This window comes from Manduca sexta, chromosome 14, assembly GCF_014839805.1.
Source record: "Manduca sexta isolate Smith_Timp_Sample1 chromosome 14, JHU_Msex_v1.0, whole genome shotgun sequence".
In the NCBI taxonomy this organism is placed as follows: domain Eukaryota; kingdom Metazoa; phylum Arthropoda; class Insecta; order Lepidoptera; family Sphingidae; genus Manduca; species Manduca sexta.
In genome coordinates this window covers 3,467,044-3,492,345 of record NC_051128.1, presented here as the reverse complement: position 1 = coordinate 3,492,345, position 25,302 = coordinate 3,467,044, and the positions used below count along the sequence as shown (strand labels likewise).

Here is a 25,302-nt window from a genome sequence, read left to right as displayed (position 1 = left end):
ATTGATCCCACAAAATCTTAACGAGATAAAGTGTTAGTGAATCTTTGTACTATCAAATCATCATTGATCTCGCTAAAATTGCTTTTATCTTTATTATTGTTTCTGTCATATAATACAATTGCGAAAACTTATGTATGTTACGTTTTAACAGCTTAACCGATTTTAATAAAATTTAAGAGAAAGGTCTTAGGCAATATTTTAATTTTTCTTCTCAAATTGAGTCGTTTTGTCAGGCTATAATACTCTCCAAACCAGAACAAAACAGTGTATCCACACTGTTGCATGACGGTAGAAATAGACATTGCGATGTTCCGTGGTACCTACCCAGTCTGCCTCCCGCAAACAAGAGACTACCAGCGGTTTCTTTAATTATTTAAAGACCATTCAACGACCCCACGAAGTATGATAAAGACAAATATAAGAAGGGGGTCAGTAACATCGCTGTAAGGTCAACTAATCACCTCTGTAATGTCGGTTACCTTGATAACGTCCTTGTTGTAATAGAATTGCTTGTACTTATTTCATCCGCAAATTTTTCCGTCGATGAATATTTTTTATGAGACACCAAGTGCCTATATAATATTAGCCCTGTGTTACTGTCCCACTGCTGGGCACGGGCCTCCTATTACTGAGAAGGATTAGGCCTTAGTGCACCATGCTGGGCTAGTGCGGATAGGTAGACTTCACACACCCTTAAAATTCTTATAGAGAACCTCTCAGGTATGCTGGTTTCCTCACGATGGTTTAGCAAGCAATAATTCACAAAGAAAAGTCAGCAGACATATCGCCGCTTAACTAAGTGCATATAATAAAACGCATTTAAAGGATAAAACATAAAAAATATTTTTGTACTAGGTAAACTCATGCTAATACAAAAACTAACTCAATACCACAAAAAAGCGGGAAATCTTAAAAACATTTACAATATGATGTCACAATTGAATCATATATAACAAGTATTCTTATAATCTTATCATTGTTGTATCTAAACTACGCGTCAGCGAGCTCTTGAGTGGCGAATGCCCATTATCGACAGATTGGTACCGAAAATTGATAGTATACGGTATCTTAATCACTAAACAATACGTATTTGCGAACAGTGTGGCCGAGTTTGCATGTCTGGTGTGATGGAAGTAATTTTCTTAGTGTTGTTTGTGTGTGTTAGTGGGAAAAGTGTGAGTGATGATTTTCGGATGATTCCCCGTCATGTGCACTATGTAAGTACGTTTAGGTATATTTCAATGAATGATAAACATGTGCGTTTAAGGCTTCCTGTATGACGGTGGTCTTTTTTTGCCGCTACCCATAGACATTGCCGATGAGGCTTCGCCATGTGCATTTTGTTCATTTAAGTGTAAAGTTTTCAATAGTAATATGTGTGGCGCATTGGATCTTTTGTTCGTGAGACTGGTTTTGAACGCTATAATACAGTTGCCACTTATTTTGTTTGTATTTCTATTGTAAGGTCATTATACATAATGTTTATTTGACATTGTGTGAATTAACATTGAATGTCTCATGAGCGCAATTTGAAGCCATTCTGTATTTTGTAATTCTAAGTTTGTGGTTGCAACTTTATGGTCAAGACGATTCCTAATTTAGATTATTTTGGAATTCGAAAAAAAAAATATTTTTAAAATAATACTATTTCCCGGATTTAATCGCGGTTTTTTGTATAATTGTTCTTTTCCGACGTGTTGAAAACTTTCGAAGTCCTCCCATGACCATGACTGCAATGTCATCGAAACGTCGGAAGAAAATAATAATATAAAAAACCGTGATAAAATTTGGAAAATAGTTTTATTTCAATGTCTATCATTCGCGTAAACATAAGATTTTTTATCTTTATTTTCACCTGATATCTATTCAAACTCCTATTCTTGATATTTCTATTTAATGTTTCTCAGTGCAGAATTTCTAATCCAATTACCCTGAATAACCTTACCTATAACTGACATTAATAAATATTTTAACCACTCATTGACGGGAAACTTGATCGTGGCGAAAGAATATTTTTTCTTGAAAATATTTTAATTTATAATTCAGTTAAAATTTATCAGTCTTGATTAATTTTCCTAACTTGAAATTGGCATAATGTACATGAATAACCATTAAAAAAACTCAGTCTGTTTTGTATTTCTTTACGTCAAATAATTGAATAGTCATCCAAACACTGATTAGATTAACCACTGATAGAGAATTAAAGGTACGACCACTGAACAGTAGAGTTTAGTGTCTAATTATTATATTAAATACATTCAATGTCATTCAAATCGGAACAATGCATATTGCTGTTCGTAAGAATAATATACAAAGCTGTTATACCTAGCCGAACTTAATAATAAATAGTGTATAGTACTGCGGAGTAAATATGGACGAAGATAGGAACGGTAGAAAAGATGGTATGGTCGAAAATGAGCTGAGTTTGCCAAATTAGTTGTAGTCTATAAGGTCTATATTTTAAATTAGTAAAAACATCTCAGTCTTAATATGTTAATTTGAACTATTTATTAATAAAATATAAAATAGAGTGTCAATGAGCAAAAATACGATTTAAATTTTAATCTTTACTATTTCAAAAGTGTCCTTTTTGCGTATCTACGTCCATATATAATACAATATTGGGTAAAGTTCATGATACAGTGGCTCGTGTCGACATTTGTATCCGCCCGGATAGCGACCACCATACATAAGATAAAACCCGCCAAAGTCGCTTACGTAAATGTCGCGTTCCGGAATCAGTCTGTGAATATCCGGTTCAAACAGGCCGGCATAATTGTAACAACTGGCGAGAGGTATCTATCGTCTCTCTCTACGTCGATCTCCACTTTTTAAGGGTTTTTTGTGTATCGGACCCCGCAGTGAATACTGGGGGATATTAAACTGGGACTGAATGGGATACTAAAATACCCCAGCTTAGAGATTGCAGTCGCCTAGAAGAAAGTTGGAAGGGGATATCTGGAGAAGAGAAGTGTGGTTAAAGGAACCCCTTAAGACGAGTGGAAGTGAGATGGGGAGAATGTTCGCGAGCCCTCTTAGACCTTAATGTGTAGTTACAATAGGTATACACACCGGACTATGTGCCTAGAGCCGCGGCAAATGTCCCTCGAGCATGGGCGTGCATTTGGTGGAAAGACCGAGCGCACTAATCGCTTCGGGAAGGGACTTTCAAAGAGTTGCGAACGCCTAAAGCACTGACCCGAATTTGCGACATGTTTGTATAAGATGGCCTCTATCGGGCTAACAAAGATATTTCAGGTTTAATAACCTCCTCTCAGCAGTGGTGGCCACACCCGAATAAAAAAAATCAGTTCCGATTGCATGTTTGTTTATGGCTCATAATATGAAGACTTGGCTTAGGCCTTGACGTACTGAATTTAATTGACATTATTAATGACGAGACTGTATGGGCTAGAATCCTTTGCCTTCCGAATAAAAGGATTTTTTTAAATATGGCCAGTCGTAGTGTTCGCAATCAGACCTATCTGCTTAACAAAATCCGTGTTTTAAAAATAATTCACAGCATATGTATGTGATTGTTTTGATATCTATGATTGGAGATTTTATCTCTTTGACGAATAAGCACGTTACACTTATCGTAACTAAAATCGTCAGTAAACTTCATTTTTTCAATAGTTTTCCTTAACAGGGAGTTACGGAACATATATACAGTATATCTGTAAACATATCTTAATCAATTGGTAATTAGATGGTGGTTTGGCTTTGATTTACTTACACAAATAAATAACTAGACAAAGCGGCTTGATTGATAGTGGACGACAAAATTGTAAATCAACTACGCAACTAAAGGTCCACGGGTATCTACCAAAGACTAAAGACTCTCCATATAAGTTTTTCTTCAATATTCATTATACGTCGGCCTGTTACAATTTTTTTATGAGTAAAGTTTGGTCATTACTTAGTGTTTCGAAGATACAAATTAAAGTCTATCCCCAGGTATACGTCTAAATTGTTCCTTGCTTTCATGAATGTTTTTTTTAAATAGTATAGTCAGTGGCGTATTAAAGCCAAGGCCTCGGGCGGCACTTAAAAAGAGGACGGTGAGTGTCACAATTTTTTAAAGTATAGTTGAAATTGGGGCCCTTTTGTGATATTGTCCGGAGTCTCGTGACAGCTAAAGCTGCCACTGAAATGTGGGGAGACAAATTTGACCAATTAATAAAGCCACTCTACGCCACTTAATATAGTGATAGATATCGTCTACAATGCAAATGTGAAGAATGCAAACAAGTGCGAACCTATCAAAATATAAAAATAAATCATTTTATATTTATTTTTATAATGAGTAGATCTAAATCGAAAAACTTAAGCGCATTGTAGGTATAAAGGTCGTCTAAAAAAGGAATATTATTATATATAAAAAAGTATATTTACCTGAACTACTCCGTGTCGTTTTCAACTCCTTTAGGTAGATCTTTTGTTTCAGAAGAATTCACCAGAAGCCCCAAATCATATAGACCACCCACCGGACGACCAAAACTACCCACCAGATAGCCAAAGCCATAGGCCAAATTATCCGCTGAATGGGACAAGTCTTGTAGTAGATTCAAACTATCCGCCAGACTACCCAGAAGGACCAAGCTACCCATTAGACAGTCCAAACACAGACTGGCTAACTTATCCAACAGATGGGCCCCATTACCCTCCGGATACTTCAACTCACCCAGAACATAATGTGGTGCAGTACGCTGGCCTGCCGCGGCAGTTGGCGGTGGTGCCGCTGCCTCTCGACGATTCCGATCACGAGCTGAAGTTCAATGTCTCCCTGGCAGTCAGGTTTAGGTAAGGGTTTTAAAATATTGGTATGAAATTAATTTTCTGGTATAACAACATAACTTGCATTTTCCGGTATAAAGTACGTTCTATCTTCTAAATTGAGGTATTTTCTATACCAAATTCAATAATCTGTTTATAATTTTTTTTACAGATTCACATTTTAATAAACTTTCAATTTTAAATGAAACTTAACGCTCTCCATTGCCCTGTTCATCAGACATTAAGTTGTGATCTAAGAATGCCTAGTAATAAATAATTAATGAAACTTTATCGATATCAAAATATTCTAACACCGTTTTAATAAACACAAGAAATTTGTAAGGCAATGAATGAATCCATTTAACACAGTCCCGTGCAGGTTAAACACATTTTGTCAGGTTGGACGTTGCCCTAAACATTGAAAAAGAAATCTTAATATAACCGTTGTTTGTTATTCTTTTACTTCTCAGTTTCGCGTTTATCGGGTGGCTATCACTCATCGTTTTGCAGTTGCTTCAACATTTCATCACTCATAGATAAAATAAACAGATTTATATTCATGAGCTCTCACCCGCTTACAATAATGTATACTAATAGACTTTGGTAACTACAATCAGTTAATAACAAAAGTCATCGACATGGTTTGAAGGACATTGTAGCCAGGGAAACTACTGGACATAATAAGACTTAACATCTCCTGTCTCAGGATGGCGAGCGCAGTGGAATACCAATAATACTTTGTTATTCAAGGTGTTGGATGGTGTTAATATTGTTATGGGCGGTCGTTTCGCTTACCATCAGGCGAACGGCAAACTCGTCTCGTCATTCAAAGCAATTTTAAAAAAATACTTAACACTATTTTTTTACCTCATATCCAAAACTATATATAAAAATGAATCCCTATTTCCTTTGGTCACGCCATCACGCGTGAACGGCTGGACCGATATCACTATTTTTTTATTTTTGTTGTGTTTGTTATTATCAGGAGAAGGTTCCTATGAAAGAAAAAATCCAAAAAATTGCGCGGAAAATTAGAAAATTTAAGAAAACTTAACTAAAATATTAATTTTATATAACTATCAATTGTTTGAAATAACTGTCAGCGATTGACAGAATGCGCGCTGCAAATTCATAGTTAAGAAGGGACAACGTCTGTCGGGCTACTGTAATATATTTGTCACAACAGTGCTGGATATATATACTAAAAAGCTATATTTTTATTTTTTTAATTACTAGACATTTACGTAGTCACGTTTGGAACAAACAAACATTTGATCACATGCCGTTTAATTACAAAACAAGCAAGGTTACGTAAGCGATAATGTGTTGAACCTCGGTCGGTTCAATATGGCCTAATGGGTTTTTTGTCCTACAAATAAATGTAAAACATATAGTCTCGCTTAGATCTCTGAAGGGACTGGTAGAAGTAATGCGAATGAGCTATAATTTCATATACTTGCTATGAGACTGATAGTTGATTCAACTAATTGCCTATCGACAGTAGATTAGCTGAAAGGTGCTTCAATTAAAGTAAACACTTGAAAGAAAGAGACGTTTATTGTCGTAATTGAGAATCACATTAACACAAGTTGTATTTTAGAAATAAGTGTACAAAGATAATAAAAATATAACAGTAGTAGTGGAATTAGCGCGCGTAAAATAAAATTACTCTTTATCAATCATTAGTTTACTTAAATTACTTTTTTTATTTTACATGAACGAATAGAGATAGAACGAATAGTAACTAATAGTAAAATGTTATTTCAAGAAGACAAGTATGTGATTTCGAACCGCAATGTCAAAATGGCGCTGTATCCATATATCAAAACATATTATATTTTTTTATTATTGGTTTTGAATGACGAGACGAGCTTGATGTTCGCCTGATGGTAAGCAATACACCGCACATAAACAAAGTATTGTGTGGCATTCCACTGCGCCCGCTATACTGAGACATGAGAGAGAGATAGAAGTCTTATTATGGCCAGTAGTTACACTGGCTACAATGTCCTTCAAACCGGAACACAACAGTGACTACACACTGCTGCTTGACGGCAGAAATAGTCATTACGGTGATATACACCCAGGCAGACTGTTACATATGAGAGACTTACCAGCAGTAAATAATATATTTTGCTTTGTTCCAGGACCGCCAGCAAGAGACTATTCCCTGGAAATCCGCAGTGTTACCGACACAGTGGACTGTCATTCCCCTATGTGCTACGATTACAATATTCCAGGAGTGAGTAACATTCTATATATTAAAATTTGGCATATTTGGGCTGTAAAATTATGAACGTATAATATTAAATTCATTATCAAACAACCTAATGTTGAGAAGAACAAGGTGCGCTTATAGAAACACTAATCAGGATTCCAAATCAATAATTAAATATAGAACATTATTTTTAGTATTATTACAAACCCGAAATTAATTCATCGGCAATTAGTAGCACAATCCATTGCTTTAACATATGTTGTATTTTAACCCAAAAACATATTAAAATTTCATCAAGTTAGTTACCTTTAATAAAAACCTGGCGCATGTCGGTCGCTCCTTTATACCTACTACTACAGCCGACCGTTACAAGCACACCCTTCCCCACCCCGCGGCCCCGCACACGTCCCGCTCGCTCCCTGCAGCGGCGCGGGCGGTGCGCTTGATCTATCAATTCCACGTGAGTTTTCATTGTTATTATTATTTTTATGTGATCTTTTATACCAAAATCTAATTTGGGTGTTTCCGCTTTATGATATACAAAAAATAATGTTGTATAATTCTTTGTCCCAGGACACTTTCTCATGGACCATACCAGTATACTCCAGTCCTGTGGCGGAGACATGCGCGGTGCGGCCCGGCTGTGCGTACAGAGTGCGGCTCATAGCGCATCCATGGGATGGCCATACTGCTGCCAACTTGTACGTAGAACTGGACGGTAAGTTACTGACCACAGTTACCAGGTTTCGAAGTTGAACAGTCTGCTCATCATGTACTTTGGGACTGTAGTCTCTGACTTGAAGAGCGCAACATCATGTTAAACAGTATACAAATAACATCTAGGGTTATATACTACGTAGACCTTGTTGAGACTAGATGGAATTTCCGTGCTTTCCGGCGTTTTTGCCATGCCTATTGTAATCAAATCTAACAGCTCATGTGATAGGACCCTTTCGTTTAATTTTATCCTTGGTGCTTTATAACTAGCTTATTTAGTTGTAAACGTCCTTATCCTTGAGGTTAAAACGCCTCCTTAGTTCATTATTTTGACTACAGTTACTGTCAGAATATATTCTTATTTAGTGCGCTGTTAGGATAATATGCGCTAGACATTTCATGTGTCTAAAATTGTGTATCATGCACGAAAAAAGAGATTCATAAATTTAAGAGATCATTTAAAAATACATTATCAAATGTTGTTGTCCGAACGTAAAATTATTTCGATACCAGTAATTAACACTATGCCAACTCGATAATGCGAACTCTATAATAGAGACGTTTAAAGACAAAAAATAAAATAACTTTTATAATACTAGAGTTTCCTCAATGGTTCATTAGTAAAATTTTAATAATCATAATAAAAAAATAAGTTTGTCATAGGTAAAAATAATGGTTTTGGCATTGAAAAGGGAACTGCCCAAGTTCGACTTAGCATAGTGTTAATTCAAGTCATTGAGTGTTTGAAAAAATATTAGCACAATCATTTTTAAATAAAGTAATGTCCCGTTTTCCAATACATTACTAGTAATTGTTATGAAACAACTCGTATTCCGAAGTAATAAATCTGTATACTTGTAATGTGAAAACAAACAATCATTCTATCCAGCCGTCATCACAAATAACTATTAGATATACAAATCGGCTTTTAAACACGCTGTAAATCTATGAATTTAATGTTGGTATATTTTATTATTGCTTTGAATAACGAGACGAGCTTGTGGTTCGCCTGGTAAGCGATACGACCGCTTATACACAGTAGAAACACCATCCAACACGTTGAATTATAAAGTTTCGTTTGGCATTCCACTGCGCTCGTCATCCTGAGATATGAGATGTTAAGTCTTATTATGTCCAGTATTTACACTCGCTATAATGTCCTTCAAACCGGAACACAATAGACTACACACTGCTGCTTGGCGGCAGAAATAAACATTGCAGTGGTGCCTACCCAGGCGGACTCTCACATATGAGAGATTTACCACCAGCATGTTGCGACTATTCTGCCGTGCTAAGCGCAAAAGCGGTATGTCAGGGAAACCTTATTTCGAGATAATCGAAGTTTTGTAAATATAGTTTTGTATGTAAAACTAAGATAGAGAAACTGTTTTAAGGTTTTTTTAACAAGTTCTAAACAAGATACCGTTATTTAGGTAAGTTCATTGGATGGGTATTTCTTTAAGCTATCTGACGACATAAAAATCAAGATTATGTTTTTTTTTGTGATACCGCCTTTCAGCTTAGCACGGCATTTACTGGATTATTATAATAAATAAATTGCCAGTGAAATACTGTGAAATTGATAACTATGATAGTTGTAACCCGTGTTTCGCAGCAAGTCGACTCGAAGTGGTCTTGCTCTTACGTTTCAATCAGTCAACAGAAATCACGCCTTTATCCCTAAAAGGGTGAGCAGCGATGCAACCACTGCATCTACTATTCGACAGGCTGATCCCGGAACGCGACACACTTACGGGCCACTATGACGGGTTTTAATACCTTGTGTGCAGCAGTCGCTATCCGGGCGGATATAAAATATATCCTACCACTAGCAAATGTGTGTACGGAACACTTTTTTCGTTTAATACAGCATATAGTTTATACTTTTGAATATCATTTATTGAACCAGATCAAAATACTTCATAAAGCTTTAACCTTCTTAAAATAAAATGAATAAACTAAAAAGTGCTTTATTCATCACGTAGGCGAACATAGTTGCACTTATGATAAATAAATGAAAGACTATAAAGTAAACAAAGTAGCCAGTTCGGGCTGACAGGAAAGAAGAAATAAAAAAGATGTGTATAATCTTAATAAAGATAAAGGGAGGAACGCGTCGCGATCCTCATCGGTGAGGACGATAAAAGCCCTAACCTAGCTAACCTATTTCTTCTAAATAGATTCACAAAATACAAATTGTTGAATTCCAACCTCCAGTCCATTTCACGTAGCATCATTCCCACAACTAGACACTAAATAATGTTTGCAAGTAAACAAAGTGAAACATTACGCTATAACTGATATGTTTCACCGTTTTGCATCTAATTTGAGATGAATTCACGAAATTCAATGTTTGAAAAAGAAATTTCGGACTGCGATATCGTTTTATACTGCTAAACGTGGGTATTGTAGCGAATATTTGTGTGTGATGTTTTAAATTGACAAACTTTTTGTGTTACTCGTTTACGATTATTAAGAACAGAAGGTAAATTGCTATTCTTATAAGAATATCTTTACATATTATAAAACAAAGTCCAAATAAAGCGATCCACAAGCAATGGCCTTGTCAAGGGGAGACAGGGAAGGGTAGCTGCCGCCCTTAGAGATTCTAAAAAAGTGGCTAAATGTAAAGCAACCAAAATCCTAAGTCTGACTTGACTTGCTTGATCGATCATTCCCGCACGTCGAAATTTGAATGAATTCACCAGTTCCATTCCTAATATTCCGTACGCTCAATTACGCTCTGCTCTATGTTATTGTTGAAGCGAGAGAGGGGGATTCGGGGACGAACATGTGCTCTCGACTTTACCTACAATTCATGCTTTTCTCATTCTCCATACCAACCCCCCCTCAGCCCCTCCAGGCCATGGGCTGCCGACACTCTTGTCCAGAATCACTACATAGTATAAAACAAAGTCGCTTTCTCTGTACCTATGTATGCTTCAATCTTTAAAACTACGCAACGGATTTTGATGCGTTTCTTTTTAATAGATAGAGTGATTCGAGAAGATTTATATGTATAATAATAACATCCATTAAATAGTGGAGAAATACTGTTATTTTGTTATGTTATACTCGTGCGAAGTCAGAGCGAGCCGCTATGTTTTTATATACAACGTTCACAGTTTTTCTGTAGTGTATTTAGTATCAGCATTGCACCCGTGCGAAACCGGGGCGGGTCGCTAGTTATAATTATAAAACACTTCAAAGCATACCATAACTGCGCTCGTAACCTTGAATAATATAGTGTTTAGTCTATAAAAAAATATATTCATGTTTGTCGTATCAAAATAATACATAACCAGTTTAATAGTAATGCCACTTGCGCTTTGGAGTGCTCTCAAATTGATTGGCACGGTTGGACGTAGATGGACAATGTTATTTCTACTTTATCTCCACATGGTATAGTACATAATTGATGACGTGAAACTATAACTACTGTAAGGAGGTTTGTAAACATAATCCAAAATCACTGTGTTAACTGAATGATTTCAACGGTGCGGCCACATATTTTTACTTTAGTCAATTTTATAAAATAGCATATTGTGTCGACGGCCTAGGGTAATCGTCTCTCGTCAGTCAGAGCAAAGCCTAGTATCTAACAAATATAGAGCACACTGTACAGTTAAATATCTGCTGGTCTACTAGTGGTAGAATATTTGTGTCCGCCCTGATAGCGACCACTGTAACTGCACAACGTAAAAAATCCGACAGTTACCCACGTAAGTGTGTCGCGTTCTGACATCAGCCTGTGTATATTCGCTTCTAAACAGGCCGGCATAATAATGTCAATTTAGCAGGGATAATCATCGCTCGTCATTCGACACTGTATCTGAAACCTGGTCTACTAGTGGTAGAATATTTGTATCCGACGGTTAGCGACCACCGTACCTATACAACGTATAAAATCCGACAGTTACTCACGTAAGTGTGTCGCGTTCTTACATCCACATGTGTATATTCGGTTTTAAAAAGGCCAGCATGATAGTGTCGACGTACGAGGGATAATCATGGTTCGTCAGTCGACACTATCTCGACCCTACTCCACTTACCAATAGATGATGTGGAGTCACTTTGCCCGTATAAAAAAAAATTAAAACATCCAACACGCTTAGTATAAGTACCAGGATAGCATAACAACCTAGATCCTTTTCCAGAATGCGTGGCAGGCGTGTGCTCCTGCGGTCACGCGCCGCGTCTTCCCGCTCCTCAAGTGCATGCCCAAACAGTCACCGTGCAAGAGGAGATGTTCGCTAACATCACCTGGTCTCTACCCCGGCCGACGTACCCACAGAGACTGCCCCCGGGATTGTATAAGAAGAATTATGTCGTCAGGTTTGTTAATTATGCTGTCTTGGCTTGCCGGCAAGCCAAGACAGGGCTGATATTATTATTAATAACCCGTGACGTATCTTGAATGTCTGCCGGCAAACATTGACAGCTACATGACATTTACGTGTGTCACGGGATTATAATCTTATAAACTACGTAATAAGGGTTATTTTTCCGTGACACGCGTAATGTCATGTAGCTGTCAATGTTTGCCGGCAGACATTCAAGATACGTCACGGGTTATTAATAATAATATCAGCCCTGTATTGTATACTTGCCCACTGCTGAGCACGGGCCTCCTCTACTACTAAGAGGGATTAGGCCTTAGTCCACCACGCTGGCCTAGTGCGGATTGGTAGACTTCACACACCTTCGAAATTCCTATAGATAACTTCTCAGATGTGCAGGTTTCCACACGATGTTTTCCTTCACCGTTAAAGCGAACGATAAATTCACAAAGAAGAGGTTTGTTATTACTTCAAGAGATTTTATGAATGTGGCATTTAGGGTTTGTGAGAACAGTGACTGTTCAGTGGCGAAAGGTGAAATGTTTTCAAAAGGTAATAAAAAAAAATGCCTTACCTAACATATCGCGGCTGATTTGACAGAAAACAAAAACTGAGACAAACGTAAATAAACCTAAAAGGCAAGCGGGTAGGAATCAGGTTGTGTGGACTCTTTGCCACTGCTATTCACAACCCGTATCCGGGAAAGAGTAGTGATAAACTGAAGGGTCAACGGCAATGCTTATTACAACACAATTATTATTGGAATTACATAGAATTACCGCTTTGTCCCCCGGTCAAACTGGTTTACCCTATTCGAAAGCTAGGTATGCATGATATGATGTGTATGATAACACCATCACCTATAACGACTATAGAAAAATGGAGCGACGTTACATTCAGTTACAAATAACATTTCTTTGTCAACGATACTTAAAATTCAATATTATGTAATCTATAATATCGTAAAATTAAGCAAAAAGATAATTAACGATAATATTATGGTTCTAACTGTACCCACTAGCTACTGATAAATAATAAAGCATTCTGAGATAAGTGACCTGAAATGCTAGATATTTCTTTGTGTATATGTAATAGTTATATGTGTAATACTCATTTTATTTCACTATAGACAAGGATGTGTTGTAATTTTGAATATAGAATGTTATGTATAAAATCATTAATTCAATCTTTACTATTTACTAGTAGTCCATTGAAATGTTACATTTTTTAGGCCTTACCTTGCGTTTTTTAGAGGACGCAATTTTATTTTTTTGAAGTGTAGGGGGGGTCAGTCTAAAGCTAAAACCAAGTTTGTGGGGTCGCCACCCTTGTCCCACGGCCGCCATCTTGAAAACAGGGGTTGAAATGGTTTTTACGATGTATCTCTTAAACTATTTATCTGACAAAAAAAAATTATAGACATTTTTTGTTGCAAATTAAATTCTCTACAACTTTGAACTAGTAACTTTTGTCGTAGAACTATAAATAAAAAGTTATGAGCGAAAATGTTAAGAAATTCAATGTTAAGCAATGTCCATTGCAACGTCATCAGAACGTGTGTTTATAAGGTTCATAATACTTTTTTTGTACTCTCATTAATACCCAAATACCCAAAGGACCATTAGGGAACAAAAGAACATCTGCCTGCTATTATTATTATTATTTCTAACCTCTGTTGTTGTAAGAATAGCTGATAATATTGTGTTGAAGTTGTATTAAGTAAGTTATTTATTAGCATTTTGACTACAGTACTACAGTACACATATATTATATATGTATATATATATCTTTAAAGCTGACTCTTTTGGGTGCTATAGGATTTTAGCCTACGGATTTTAGTACGTAAGATGCGAGAAGACTAATATTAACATAAAACCAAACATTTCGAACGCTCTTTACGTAATCAAGCTTTATATAACCTAATATAAATAGTTTTAAATAAAAAAAAAACAATATTAAACAGAAATTTGCAAATGAATCATTGTCGAAAAAACTCTACATCTAATGAGTACATATTTCACGGGTGAAAAAGTGTAAGAATAAGCTTTATTTTATCCACCGTTTTTAACACATACAAACATATTAGTAATGTGTGGAACAAACATTGATCAATAGCAACATTTATTCAAAGTAACTGAATATTCAAATTGTGCAAAAGTTGAATGAATCGTGTATTGCATTGGTGAATTTTATCCAAGCATTAGTAACGTTCCTAGTGGTATGATATATGCTATATCCGCCCAGATAACGACTACCGTACACAAGGTGGTAAAACCCGCCATAGTGTCCCACGTAAGTGTCATGTTCCGGGATCAGCCTGTATTTATCCGATTTGAATAGGTCGGCATAATTGTGTCGACTGCCAAGGGGTAATCATGTCTAGTGAGTTGACATTCAACAGAGGCGGCTCTAGGACATGTGCCGCCCGTGTGCAATCAATTCCTTAGCGCCCCCTAGGAGACAATGGTTTCTTTAATAAATTTGATAATGTTAAATCAAAAGTTATTGTGTAAAGTAAAGAAGCCGCTCGCCAGCCTTACTTAGCACGGGTACAGGTTGTTTGAGACGGACGTATATCTATTTGAATGTGTGGCGAGAGGCTCTCCCTACCACACTGCGCCCGTGTACAGCGCACACCCTGCACAATAGGTAAAGCCGCCTCTGACATTCAATTGGATCCCAATTCACTTACCATCTGGTGCAGTGGGGTCAATGGTCCACGCAATAAAAAATACATACTCAGTGCCATCCTTGCAGTTTTAACTCCTATACAACACGCAGCTCTACATTCATTTATTTCTGTTCCAAATCATTTCACATAACCCGTATTACGTGTTGTCATAATTTCTCGCAATTCTAATCATATGAGTAGCGTTGTTATCGTCATGTCGAACACAAATTACAAATAGATAACGACTATCGCCATCATTTCGATCCTGTTATGTTACATTTGGTTTTTATTCGGGAATTACTGCGTTGTTATATTGACAATTATGGAACGTTTATATGAAGTATTTATTAAAAGAGTTAAACCTAAATATGCCTTATGAGGCTTTACATAATCTAGACTTATTAATATTCTGATAGTAAATGTTGCTTATGGCCTTCATTGTTATAATAATATCAGCCCTGTATTATATACTGTCCGACTGTTGGACACGGGCCTCCTCCACTACTGAGAGGGATTAGGCCTTAGTCCACTACGCTGGCTTATTGCGGATTGGTAGACTTCACACACCCTCGAAAGTCCTATAGAGAACTTCACAGGTATGCAGGTTTCCTCACGATGTTTTCCTTCATCGTTAAAGCAAGCGATAATTCACAAAGAATACACACATATTTTTTTTAGAAAAGTCAGCAGTGTGCTCTTGGGATTTGAACTTGCGGACATTCGTCTCGGCAGTCCGTTCCACAACCAACCAGGCTATCGCCGCTACTTCGTTGTTATATTGACACTTAATTATGGGCGGTTTATGAAGTACGTGTACTTGATTAGTTAAACTTAGATATATCTAACGAGGCTTTACATGATCTAGACTTAATATTATTTGATAGCAGATGTTTCTTGCAGCTTAGTACGTGTGAAAAGTCTTTTACTGTAAATATACAAAAGTCTTTAAATCACTGCAGCAATCTTTAGCGTCATACCGACTTCAGCGCCATCTATTTCAAGAATCTGATTTAAAAAACATCTCGCTTTTGCTGGTGTTTGTATATTTTTATATATGCCGCAGGTATATCGTCAAAGCCCTGATACAATTTCACTAGTCATATTACAATCAAACGGTAGATTGTCTTTGGATTTCATTTCTTACAATTTAACGGACTGGTTTCAGTGTCGTTGGTTCCTTTTCGGAAAATGTCATCCTTCGCCTCTGTAATCTACGATATGGTCTACTTTTGTGCCAAATTTCATCCAAATTCATTCAGCTGTTTCTGCGTTTACTTCTAACAGATATCTAAATGTCCATTTTTTTTTTATTATCTGTCGCTTTTATAATGTTAAAGGAATAAAGAGATAGAGATTTTTATAGATTGAAAATCAGGTAAACCCAATTACTGAAAAAATTTACACACACACACATGCACAGTACACACACACCCACGCACGCGTGGTAGGTCTCTCATAATATATGAAAGTTCGCCGGAATAGGTACCACCGTAAAGTCTATTTCTGCCGCCAAGCAGCAGTGTGTCGTCATTGTTGTGTTCCAGTTTAAAGGAAATTGTAACCAGTGTAACTACTGGACATAATAAGACTTAACATCTCATTTCTCACAATGGCGAGCGCAGTGGAATACCAAACAATATTTGGTAATTATAAGGTGTTGGATGGTACTTCTATTGTTTATGGTGGGTCGTATCGCTTACCATCAAGCGAACGATCAGCTCGTCTCGTCAATAATAAAAAAATGCTTGGATAAAGAACCATAGTATAATTCGCTAAATAGCTACGATATGGAGTTATCATACCCAAAAATCAATGATATTTATACTTTTAGCCTGACCAGATTGTTTGAACGCGCTTATCTCGGGAAACTTTATCTGATTGTAAATAATACTTCAATAATAGGAAGCAAATTCTTTTATACATTCACAAACGTTGAGCGTTCTTTATCAACTGAACGATAATATTATAATGTGTTATGTATACAATCATTTTATGTCATATCACCAGAAGATTAAAGGCCGTTGTGCATATTTCAAAGGTTTACATATTAAGTTAATGCTCCGCTCCTATTGGTCAAACCGTGATGTTATATAGCCTATATCCTTTCTTGATATCCAACATTAAAAGAATTTTTCAATTCGAATCAGAATTTCCTGAGATTAGCTCGTTCAAACATACAAACCCTTTAGCTTTGTAAATACATTATACTATGTATGATTACTATTAATTTACTCGGTTACATAAATACTAACTACAGCTCTTTGGCGGTTCAAACTCTAGATCGCAAAAAGTAAGATATGGCTTTTTTCTCTGTATCAGCTATGTGTCCTGTATTTGCGATAGGCTCGCCATCACATTATAGGATAGTAATTCGCAGGCCACAAGTGTGTGTCAACTTAAGTAATATGCAAGTGACAAGTGTTTGCCCTTGTTGCATCTCTGCCTACCCCTTAGACTATTTATAGGCTTGCTATTAAATTACTAGAACTTAAGAGCAAAAACTAATTCCAAACAAACTCAAACCGTATTTTATACCAACTCTTACAGCATTGGAAAACAGATGGTATCCAACGCGCATCCCTCACCATGGTTCGCGAACACCATCACACGTCAAGTTGATAGTGACGGGCCGGTGGCAGACGGTGATGAACTGCACTGGCTTCTCCTGCCGATCGACGAGCGAAGTGAGCGGCGCGACAAGCGGATAAGGAAACCGGCGCTGGACGTCAGACTGATTGCACGCGTCAGTTTGATAGATGACAGAGGGTGTTTCGGACCAGCTGGGAATGCAACTGTTTATGGTTAGTATTTGAAATAGTTCTTTGATTTAATTATTATTAAATCGTCAATGCATTGGTGAAGAAAAGCTTCATAAGGATCGTCTATAAGAATGTCGAAGGGTGTAAAGTCTGCCAATTGTTTGAGACCATCGTGGCCTACAACCCTCTCAAAAGTAGAAAAGTTCATGCAAAGTCATCATGCTTAACAGTGAGCAATATTTTATCAGGGCTGGTGTTATTATATATAATGTTTACATGCTAAATAATAACGAAAGAATCAAAAGACGAATGGTAAGCGCGTCGACTGTCCATAGTCTTTCAACTATCTCACTGTCTCACCTGCCACTATGGATCCAGCAAGCCAAGATCAGCAGTACGGACTTTATGGCACCTAACGGTGATGCTCGGCGAGTAGGAACACAAAAATCTCATTAAATCGCGAAAAAAAATTGAAAAAAATTGGTAATATTATTTTTATCAATCCGATAAAGTATGGTAACACTGTTAGAACTTCATATTTTACAACACCGCATGGTGTGGACTTGCGCTTGTCACCCTGAACCGGTTTTCTTTCATATAAAGTGTAACCGAGGATGCACAGGTTTCCAACATGGCAGACCAACATGTATTTTTTGTGTTGTAATACAAACACATACTAGTTTGTTATAAGTTTATTAATTATTAAATTTGATATGTAGTGATACTTTGCAATAATTGAAGATATTTCTTTATAGTTTTCATGAAGATTATAATTCTAAATGGACCATCAGTGGTTCCTTTACCTTATTCCCTTTAGGCTCTATTAAATAAATGAAACACACAATAGATTGGTAACAACAATACAGTAACATTTGTAACTACTTAAGTTTATTATTTCCATAATAAAGCATTATCCCCAAAACTGGGCTCAGTTTAAAATTTACACTGAAATCCACTGTAAACTTATAATTAATTCTGATACTGATGCTTGTCATTCGCAAGCAAACGATAGCTTTTATTTACAAGGTTCATTGAACAAAGGAACTAACCCTTTTGTTCATAATGCTTAGAATCCCTTGAAATATTTAAGTCCTGTAGTAGTTTTTGGTAAGTAGAGATGCTAGGATTGTTTCCACGGGATGTTTTGTATTGGTATTGCATTTATAGAATCTGTAACGAAGAAGTTATTGTATGATACTACTATGAGGAAATGTATTTATCAATTATTTTGATTTGAGTGTCTCGGTGGCGTAGTTGTATTACAGTACGTGTAGTGCTGAGGTCTCGGGTTCGATCCTGGGTCGGGCAAAGTGATATTAGGGTTTTCTACTCAGTATCAGCCCGGGGACTGTAATTTATGCGGAAAGTGGGTGCAACAGTTAGCGTCAGCATACCATTTCAGCGATTAAGTAAATACATGAGTGCGTGTATTCTATTATGGTGGTAGTTTATGGGGGAACGTGAGAAAACAAGCACACTGTTGCTTACCGGCAGGAATAGACAATGAAGATCCCTGGTTAAAGAAATGTGGTTTATGAAAATCTGTTAATATCAATTTTCTTGCAGATCCAGCGGAGAATGCGAAAGTGTCGATAGGAACGTATGTAAGTTGTCGAAAGTATTTTAGTTATAAAAGGAAATTAAGATCCGTTTAGTTTCTTCTTCTTCTTCATAATACTTTCATAAATAAACTAACATTAATAACCATAGATATTTCATGTATGTTTAAATGATATCATAGTGAAACAAAATACAATATTTAAGAAATATAAAACACAAAAGATTAAGAAAATGAATAAAGATATAAGAATCGACAAAAAAAAAGATAATGTAGTCACAATTTCCCAGTAAGTACGCGGGTTGTAAAGCGTATTCTACACGTTTTCCGCCCGCCTGGCTCGACTGCGCCGCTCGACCCGCTACGACGCCGCCCTGCCTGGTTCCCGCTGCAGATCCGCAGGTGAGTACCTAGCCTAAGTTCGTCATTAATTTCAAATTCCGAACGCGTTTATGGATAAATTTTTTTAGCAATGTTCTTTTTACGGCCAATAATATTTAAATTTCGAACGTGTTTTATAAGTTTTTTTTTTCAGAATATAAATAAAATTGGAAAGATATTATGCTATGCCTATATTTGTATAATATTAATTCTACAGAAAATTATAGGCTGTCGAAGACTTTTTATTACTTTCTTGTTAATAATATATAAAATACCCGTGTTTTAAAATCGTGTGTAAAATCGTTTTCATTGATTGCTCTTAGTCATTTATTATAAACGATGATTTTTATTGTTTACTAGATCTCGGTGAACTTCGTATCACCTACATATATTTGTTCATTATTATTATTATTATTCACTGTGGAACGCAATTCTGCCATACCAATACCAATATAACCATTATCTGTCTCTCGCTGGTCGATAGGGCAATTTGCACGTGAAGTAGCTCATCGCACATTAGATTGACTTCGACCTAAGTCAGGTCGTCTTCCCCGTGGCATTTTAAAACAATAACAATAAATAAAGTTCTCGCGCACTGACAAACTAATGATAGATTTTAATTATAATTTTGAAATTTATTTATTTATTTTCTTTTTTCAACAATCAACTGACACTTTAACATTTGAACAAAATAAACCGAAGAGATCGGACCTCATACTACAGCTATGAAACAGACAAATTTCTGAACGCACCTATAAATATTTAATAACCAGATGACAATTCTTTATTTCTAAAAGGACAAAAGACATCAAATGTTTCACAGATAGGAACATTTTGTATTGTAAAATTAAATTGTCGTTTTTAGTATTATCCGTTATTTATTATTTATGTTTCTCACCGGTTAGACCTTCCCTAGACTTCCATAAATAATTCAAAATCAGAATTAGCCAAATCGGACCAGCAGTTCTCTAGTTTTAGCGACACTAACGAACAGCAATTGATTTTTATATATATAGATAATTATAATACATAGGTATTATAATATTTATCACGATCATTACACATTATATAAATTAAATAATTACGTCGTTTCAGGAATATTACCTAATAAGAATTGTATAATATGTTCTCTATTCGATCTAATGGCTCTGTTTTCCATAAATTTCATCCTTTAAAACTGAGTCCACCTTCATCATATGGTGTTAAATCTGGTTTAAATCAAATAATAAAATAACAATATAAGCACGACTCTAACATAAACAGTATAACTACTTCACGTAACGCCTAACACAACAAAATAGCAAAGTTACATTGAAATGAACTTCACAAACAATTCTCGCAGGCGTTCGGTTGAATATTTTGGTAAATAGAACTCTAGCGTCTATGAGCATTGTCACGTTCTAAATACCACGTATATTAAATTAGTACAATAAAGAGGCTATGTATATACATATAAATACAATTATTATTTTATCATTTATAGATGCACCTACCTTATTTATCTCTGTACTACAATACAGTCAATTGGTAGAAAATGCCTCTGGCATTCAGTCCCATATACTTCTCTGTATATTAAGTTTATAAATAAATAAATGATAAAAGGCAGTGTTAAACAGATTCTAAATTTGTCTTTACTACATAAACTAAATTGAGCCAGTATTGTGCCCGTCCCATGATATCTATGTTTCAGAAATCATACATTGCAATAAGATGTTATTAGGCGTTTTAAAATGAACCTTCGGTCTTTTGCGTTTGGGCATCTGAATATGCTACTTCTGAAGATAAAACATATATTAAGTATATTCATTAACCCATAACGTAAATAATAAATTCTGCTTTGGTTATTTTGAACTGTTTCTTAATAGAAAATAAAAATAAGAGTTACTGATACTTACGTATAATTATAAAAAGACTTTTAAAAATAAATACTAATAAGTCATTGTTTCTTACGCGCATATTTTTTTTTTTCAAATGCTTAAAATTGTCGTCTCTACTATTGGAGAGGGATTAGCCCTTAGTCCACCACGTTTGCCTAGTGCGGGTTAGTAGACTTAACACACCCTCAAAGTTGATATAGAGAAGTTCTCAGATATGCAGGTTTCTTCACGATGTTTTCCTTCACCGTTACAGCAAGCCATAATTCACAAAAAATACACAAATAACTTTAGAAGTCATAGGTGTGTGCCATTAGGATTTAAACCTGCGGACATTCGTCTTAGCAGTCCGTTCCACAACCAGCTATGCTATTACCATATCTACAAACCCTTAGGTAAAACTAAACACAATTCCAGTACAATAAGATTATGTAATATAATGGTTATTTGTTTAGCATAAACTTTAATTAAAACTTATCCACGTAGCTGCCAAAGTTGTGATTTGGATTTAATGGGATTTGCTTACTAACTGGTGAAGTATAAGGGTCAATTTGCCGGATCAACACAAGTATGATTTGGTGTCATGAAATTTTCAACCAATCTGGTTTGAGATGTTCAAGATTTCCTGACATTATTTAATGTAGTACATTTTGGTAGGTTTCAATAGATTGTTTTGATTGACTAAAATAAAAATATATTTTTATTATTTATACTAATTTGAATTCAATATTTACAGATAAGACAGAACAAAGTCTGTAGGGTGAGCTAGTCAAATATATATTTAAAAACTATTCCATTGATTTCCGAGATTGGTTTATTGGAGACATCTTTTTATTGCATTAGAATGACGAGACGAGCATGCCTCTTGCCTACTAAACAATACGACCATCCAAAAATAATAGCAACACCGTACAAAACTTTGAAGTTCAAAGTACTACATGACAGACCACTGCGCTCGTCAACCTTATACATAAGGTGTTAAGTCTCATAATGCCTAGTAATTAGACTACAATATCCTTCAAACCGGAACGAAACAGCGTATGCTCATTGATGCATGACGGAAGAAGTAGACATTGCGGTGGAATGTCCCCAGACAGCCACTCGCATAGGAGAGAATTATCAGTCTAATCTAAACAGCCAGCTAAGCCGTGTACACGTAATTTCCAGAACGGACAAAATCTTATAGGTTGGTTTTGATAATTGAACTCCCTGAGCTGTAGGTGGACAAGATACCTTTAACATAGGGGGGGACGAATTACGTATAAAATAGCGGAGCCTCACCCCCCAACCTATGTGAGACACTAATTTGAAACCCATTTTGATTATTAAAATATATTAATTCGAAACATTTGAGAAAAAAAAATACATTTAACTACCCCTTGTAGGCGTCAGCTTCCGAATAACACAATCTTCTTTATTCTTATCCAACATAGATTTTAATTTTTATTCAAATAGCAGTTTCGTGTGTAACCAAGTATGAAATTTAATTTTGTAAAAAATATTTAAGTACATTTTTAATGTCGAGATGTTTAATTAGGCAATTATACAAAGAAACCCGGCTCTAGTTTTAAGATTTTTTTTATTAAATAAGAGATGTAATTGAATCATCTGATGGCAAGGCTCACCACACACTTGCCACTGCACCTTGTTAAGGATAGACATAATATAAATATTATCAGCCCTGTATATACTGTCCCACTGCTGGGCACGGGTCTCCTCTACTACTGAGACGGATTAGGCTTTAGTCCACCACGCTAGCCTAGTGCGGATTGGTAGACTTCGCACACCCTCCAAATTCCTATAGAGAACTTCTCAGGTATGCAGGTTTCCTCACGATGTTTTTCCTTCACCGTTAAAGCAAGCAATAATTCACAAAGAATAGGTACACCTATGATTTTAGAAAAGTCAGAGGTGTATGCCTTTGGGATTTAAACCTGCGGACTTTCGTGTCGGCAGTCCGTTCCACAACCAACTAGGCTATTGCCGCATTATAGGATAGGATAGACATATATTTAAAGAAGCCAAAATGCAACGATATTTTTGTCACCACGAAATGAAAGGAAAATACATTTAAAATAAAAGATAATGTAAATTAGGTGAGATATTCAGAGAAACACATGTATAGCATAGGCAATTTGTTTTTCAGAGTTCAATTAAATCTGGTAGTCTAACTTGATGTAAAAGGAAAAAATATAAACATGCATTCGGCAAGTAAAAGTGTTACAAATTTTACGATGATTCACCGAATTTTGCAACCTGCGCAAATCCATATCGCAACAAATTAGTTTTGCATCTGATGCATTCCCTCTGCTGGGGCCACACTTAAACACCGCGCAGTACTTGTTGTCTAAAGACAATAGTATAAAACCGACAGTTGAAGTAGCGGGAATGCGTGGTCAACTGATAAGAAACACTATGAAATTGACGGCAGCAGAAATTTCATTTCTAATCATGCACGGCAAAGCGACCGCACTGTACCTGATGGTAAGTGGAGTGGAGTCCAATATAATGTCGACGGACGAGAGATGGTTACCCCTCGGCAGTCGACACAATTATGCCGGCCTGTTGAAACCGGTATACACAGGTTGATCCTCGATGACACCTTACGTGGCCCGCTATGCCGCGTTTTAACTCCTTGTGAACGTTGGTCGCTATCCCGGCGGATCTAAAATATATCCTACCACCAGCAAAAGTTGATAAACTAGGGAAACTGATAACGCCTGCAAGTCTTCTAAGGTTCCTCTAATCACTAACTCTCGAATCAATAGTTATGGCACTGATCCCATTTCAATAAAATGTGGAGTCAACTCAGTACAATTTTCCAAATGTGTCACAGAATTTATTTGGATTAGTTTCTACGACCAATTTACCCTTTATGGGGATCTAGCCTCAGGCAAATCGAGTTCAATAAACCATTGCCTGACCTGCGAAAAGGACTGCGGGTCTCCCGATCTATTATCGCAATAAAAGATATAAGAATTACCAAAACAGACAGCATAAGATAAACTATAGTATATCTAATGCTGTCGCGTATAATAAAGGTTGTAAAATCATAGTAATTCGTTGCTCCCTACCCTTTATCTCCATTAATACGATAAAATTAAGTATTAGATGTTAGTGTGGCCCTAGCATCAATGATTCGAAAGTCTTGTTTAACCCATTATGAAATTGGGAGTATAAATCCACTGAACGCGGTGGGTGTAGACGTAGTAAATCATTACTAATATTGCGAAAGTTTATTCTCGTTGCAGCAAACAAGTCATGAGCAAACGTCATTTAAAAAAAAGAACGGAGAATATAATAGTATTACTAGCCATTATAGGTTATGTCATCCACGAAGACGCGCCCCAAAACTTTTTGATCGGGGGTGTTGCGGGGTGTCGCGGGGTAAGGGGACTAATCCAAGCCTCAACCTCGACGCTATCTATCGTAGTGTGCGTGTGTACTCTTGCGGCTCACGCACACTGTAAGCGATTAGGGAAAGAAGTGGGACGCGTCTTCATGAATGAAATTGTCTATATTAAATTTCGATTTTTTAATGTTATTTGACACTAATTTTAAAAATACATTTTATATGATTAGTTTTGGTCTCACTAACGGATTCAGCTAACTAGTTCCAATATTCAAACCTAAGAACTTCGTCTTTACAGTTCGTTCCACTTCTAGGATATTGCATAGTTACATATTACTCATACTTGCAATATGTTAAATAATAGAGTAACGCAATCAGATTCGAGTTTGTTACGTTTTTAGCTAACGGATGCGAGATTTCCTAAGCCGAGAGTAGCAATAAACAAGTTAGGAGAGAATCTTACTCTCACTGATGGTTCCGTACTATATTAATTCTCGAACGAAACTTACTTGGTTTTCGTAAACTAACAATGTAAAAATTTCAAGTTACATATTGTTTAGGTTACAAAAAAAATTAGTTAAAAACCGAATATGATTTTGAAATGGAAATCTGCCTAAAGATTTATGCACCTGTAAATGTCAAGGAACGTATTTTAT

General features: G+C 36.2%; 2 protein-coding genes across 3 annotated transcripts in view; both read left to right on the top strand.

Moving 5' to 3' along the window:
• The first annotated feature begins 1,006 nt into the window (after positions 1-1,006).
• LOC115439862 lies at positions 1,007-19,136 on the top strand. The gene is made up of 7 exons (XM_037438473.1): positions 1,007-1,217; positions 4,451-4,803; positions 6,924-7,018; positions 7,568-7,712; positions 11,869-12,046; positions 17,270-17,523; positions 19,048-19,136. The coding sequence occupies exons 2-7, from the start codon at positions 4,779-4,781 to the stop codon at positions 19,134-19,136; spliced, it is 786 nt and encodes a 261-aa protein (XP_037294370.1). The 5' UTR covers positions 1,007-1,217; positions 4,451-4,778.
• A 196-nt stretch (positions 19,137-19,332) lies between these two features.
• Positions 19,333-25,302, top strand: part of LOC119189318 (fibroblast growth factor receptor 3-like) — a 124,652-nt gene continuing 118,682 nt past the window's right edge. For both annotated transcript variants that reach the window (XM_037438536.1, XM_037438535.1), the window contains exon 1: positions 19,333-19,441. The gene's annotated coding sequence lies outside the window, so the exon portion shown is untranslated. The remainder of the gene's footprint in view (positions 19,442-25,302) is intronic.

What these genes read in the sequence shown, in the direction of transcription:
- LOC115439862 (XM_037438473.1), top strand. Translation starts at nt 4,779, where the DNA reads ATGTCTCCCTGGCAGTCAGGTTTAG. An exon ending in TCCCTGGCAGTCAGGTTTAG is followed by an intron (nt 4,804 to 6,923) that starts GTAAGGGTTTTA and finishes GCTTTGTTCCAG; the next exon opens with GACCGCCAGCAAGAGACTAT. An exon ending in CTTGTACGTAGAACTGGACG is followed by an intron (nt 7,713 to 11,868) that starts GTAAGTTACTGA and finishes ATCCTTTTCCAG; the next exon opens with AATGCGTGGCAGGCGTGTGC.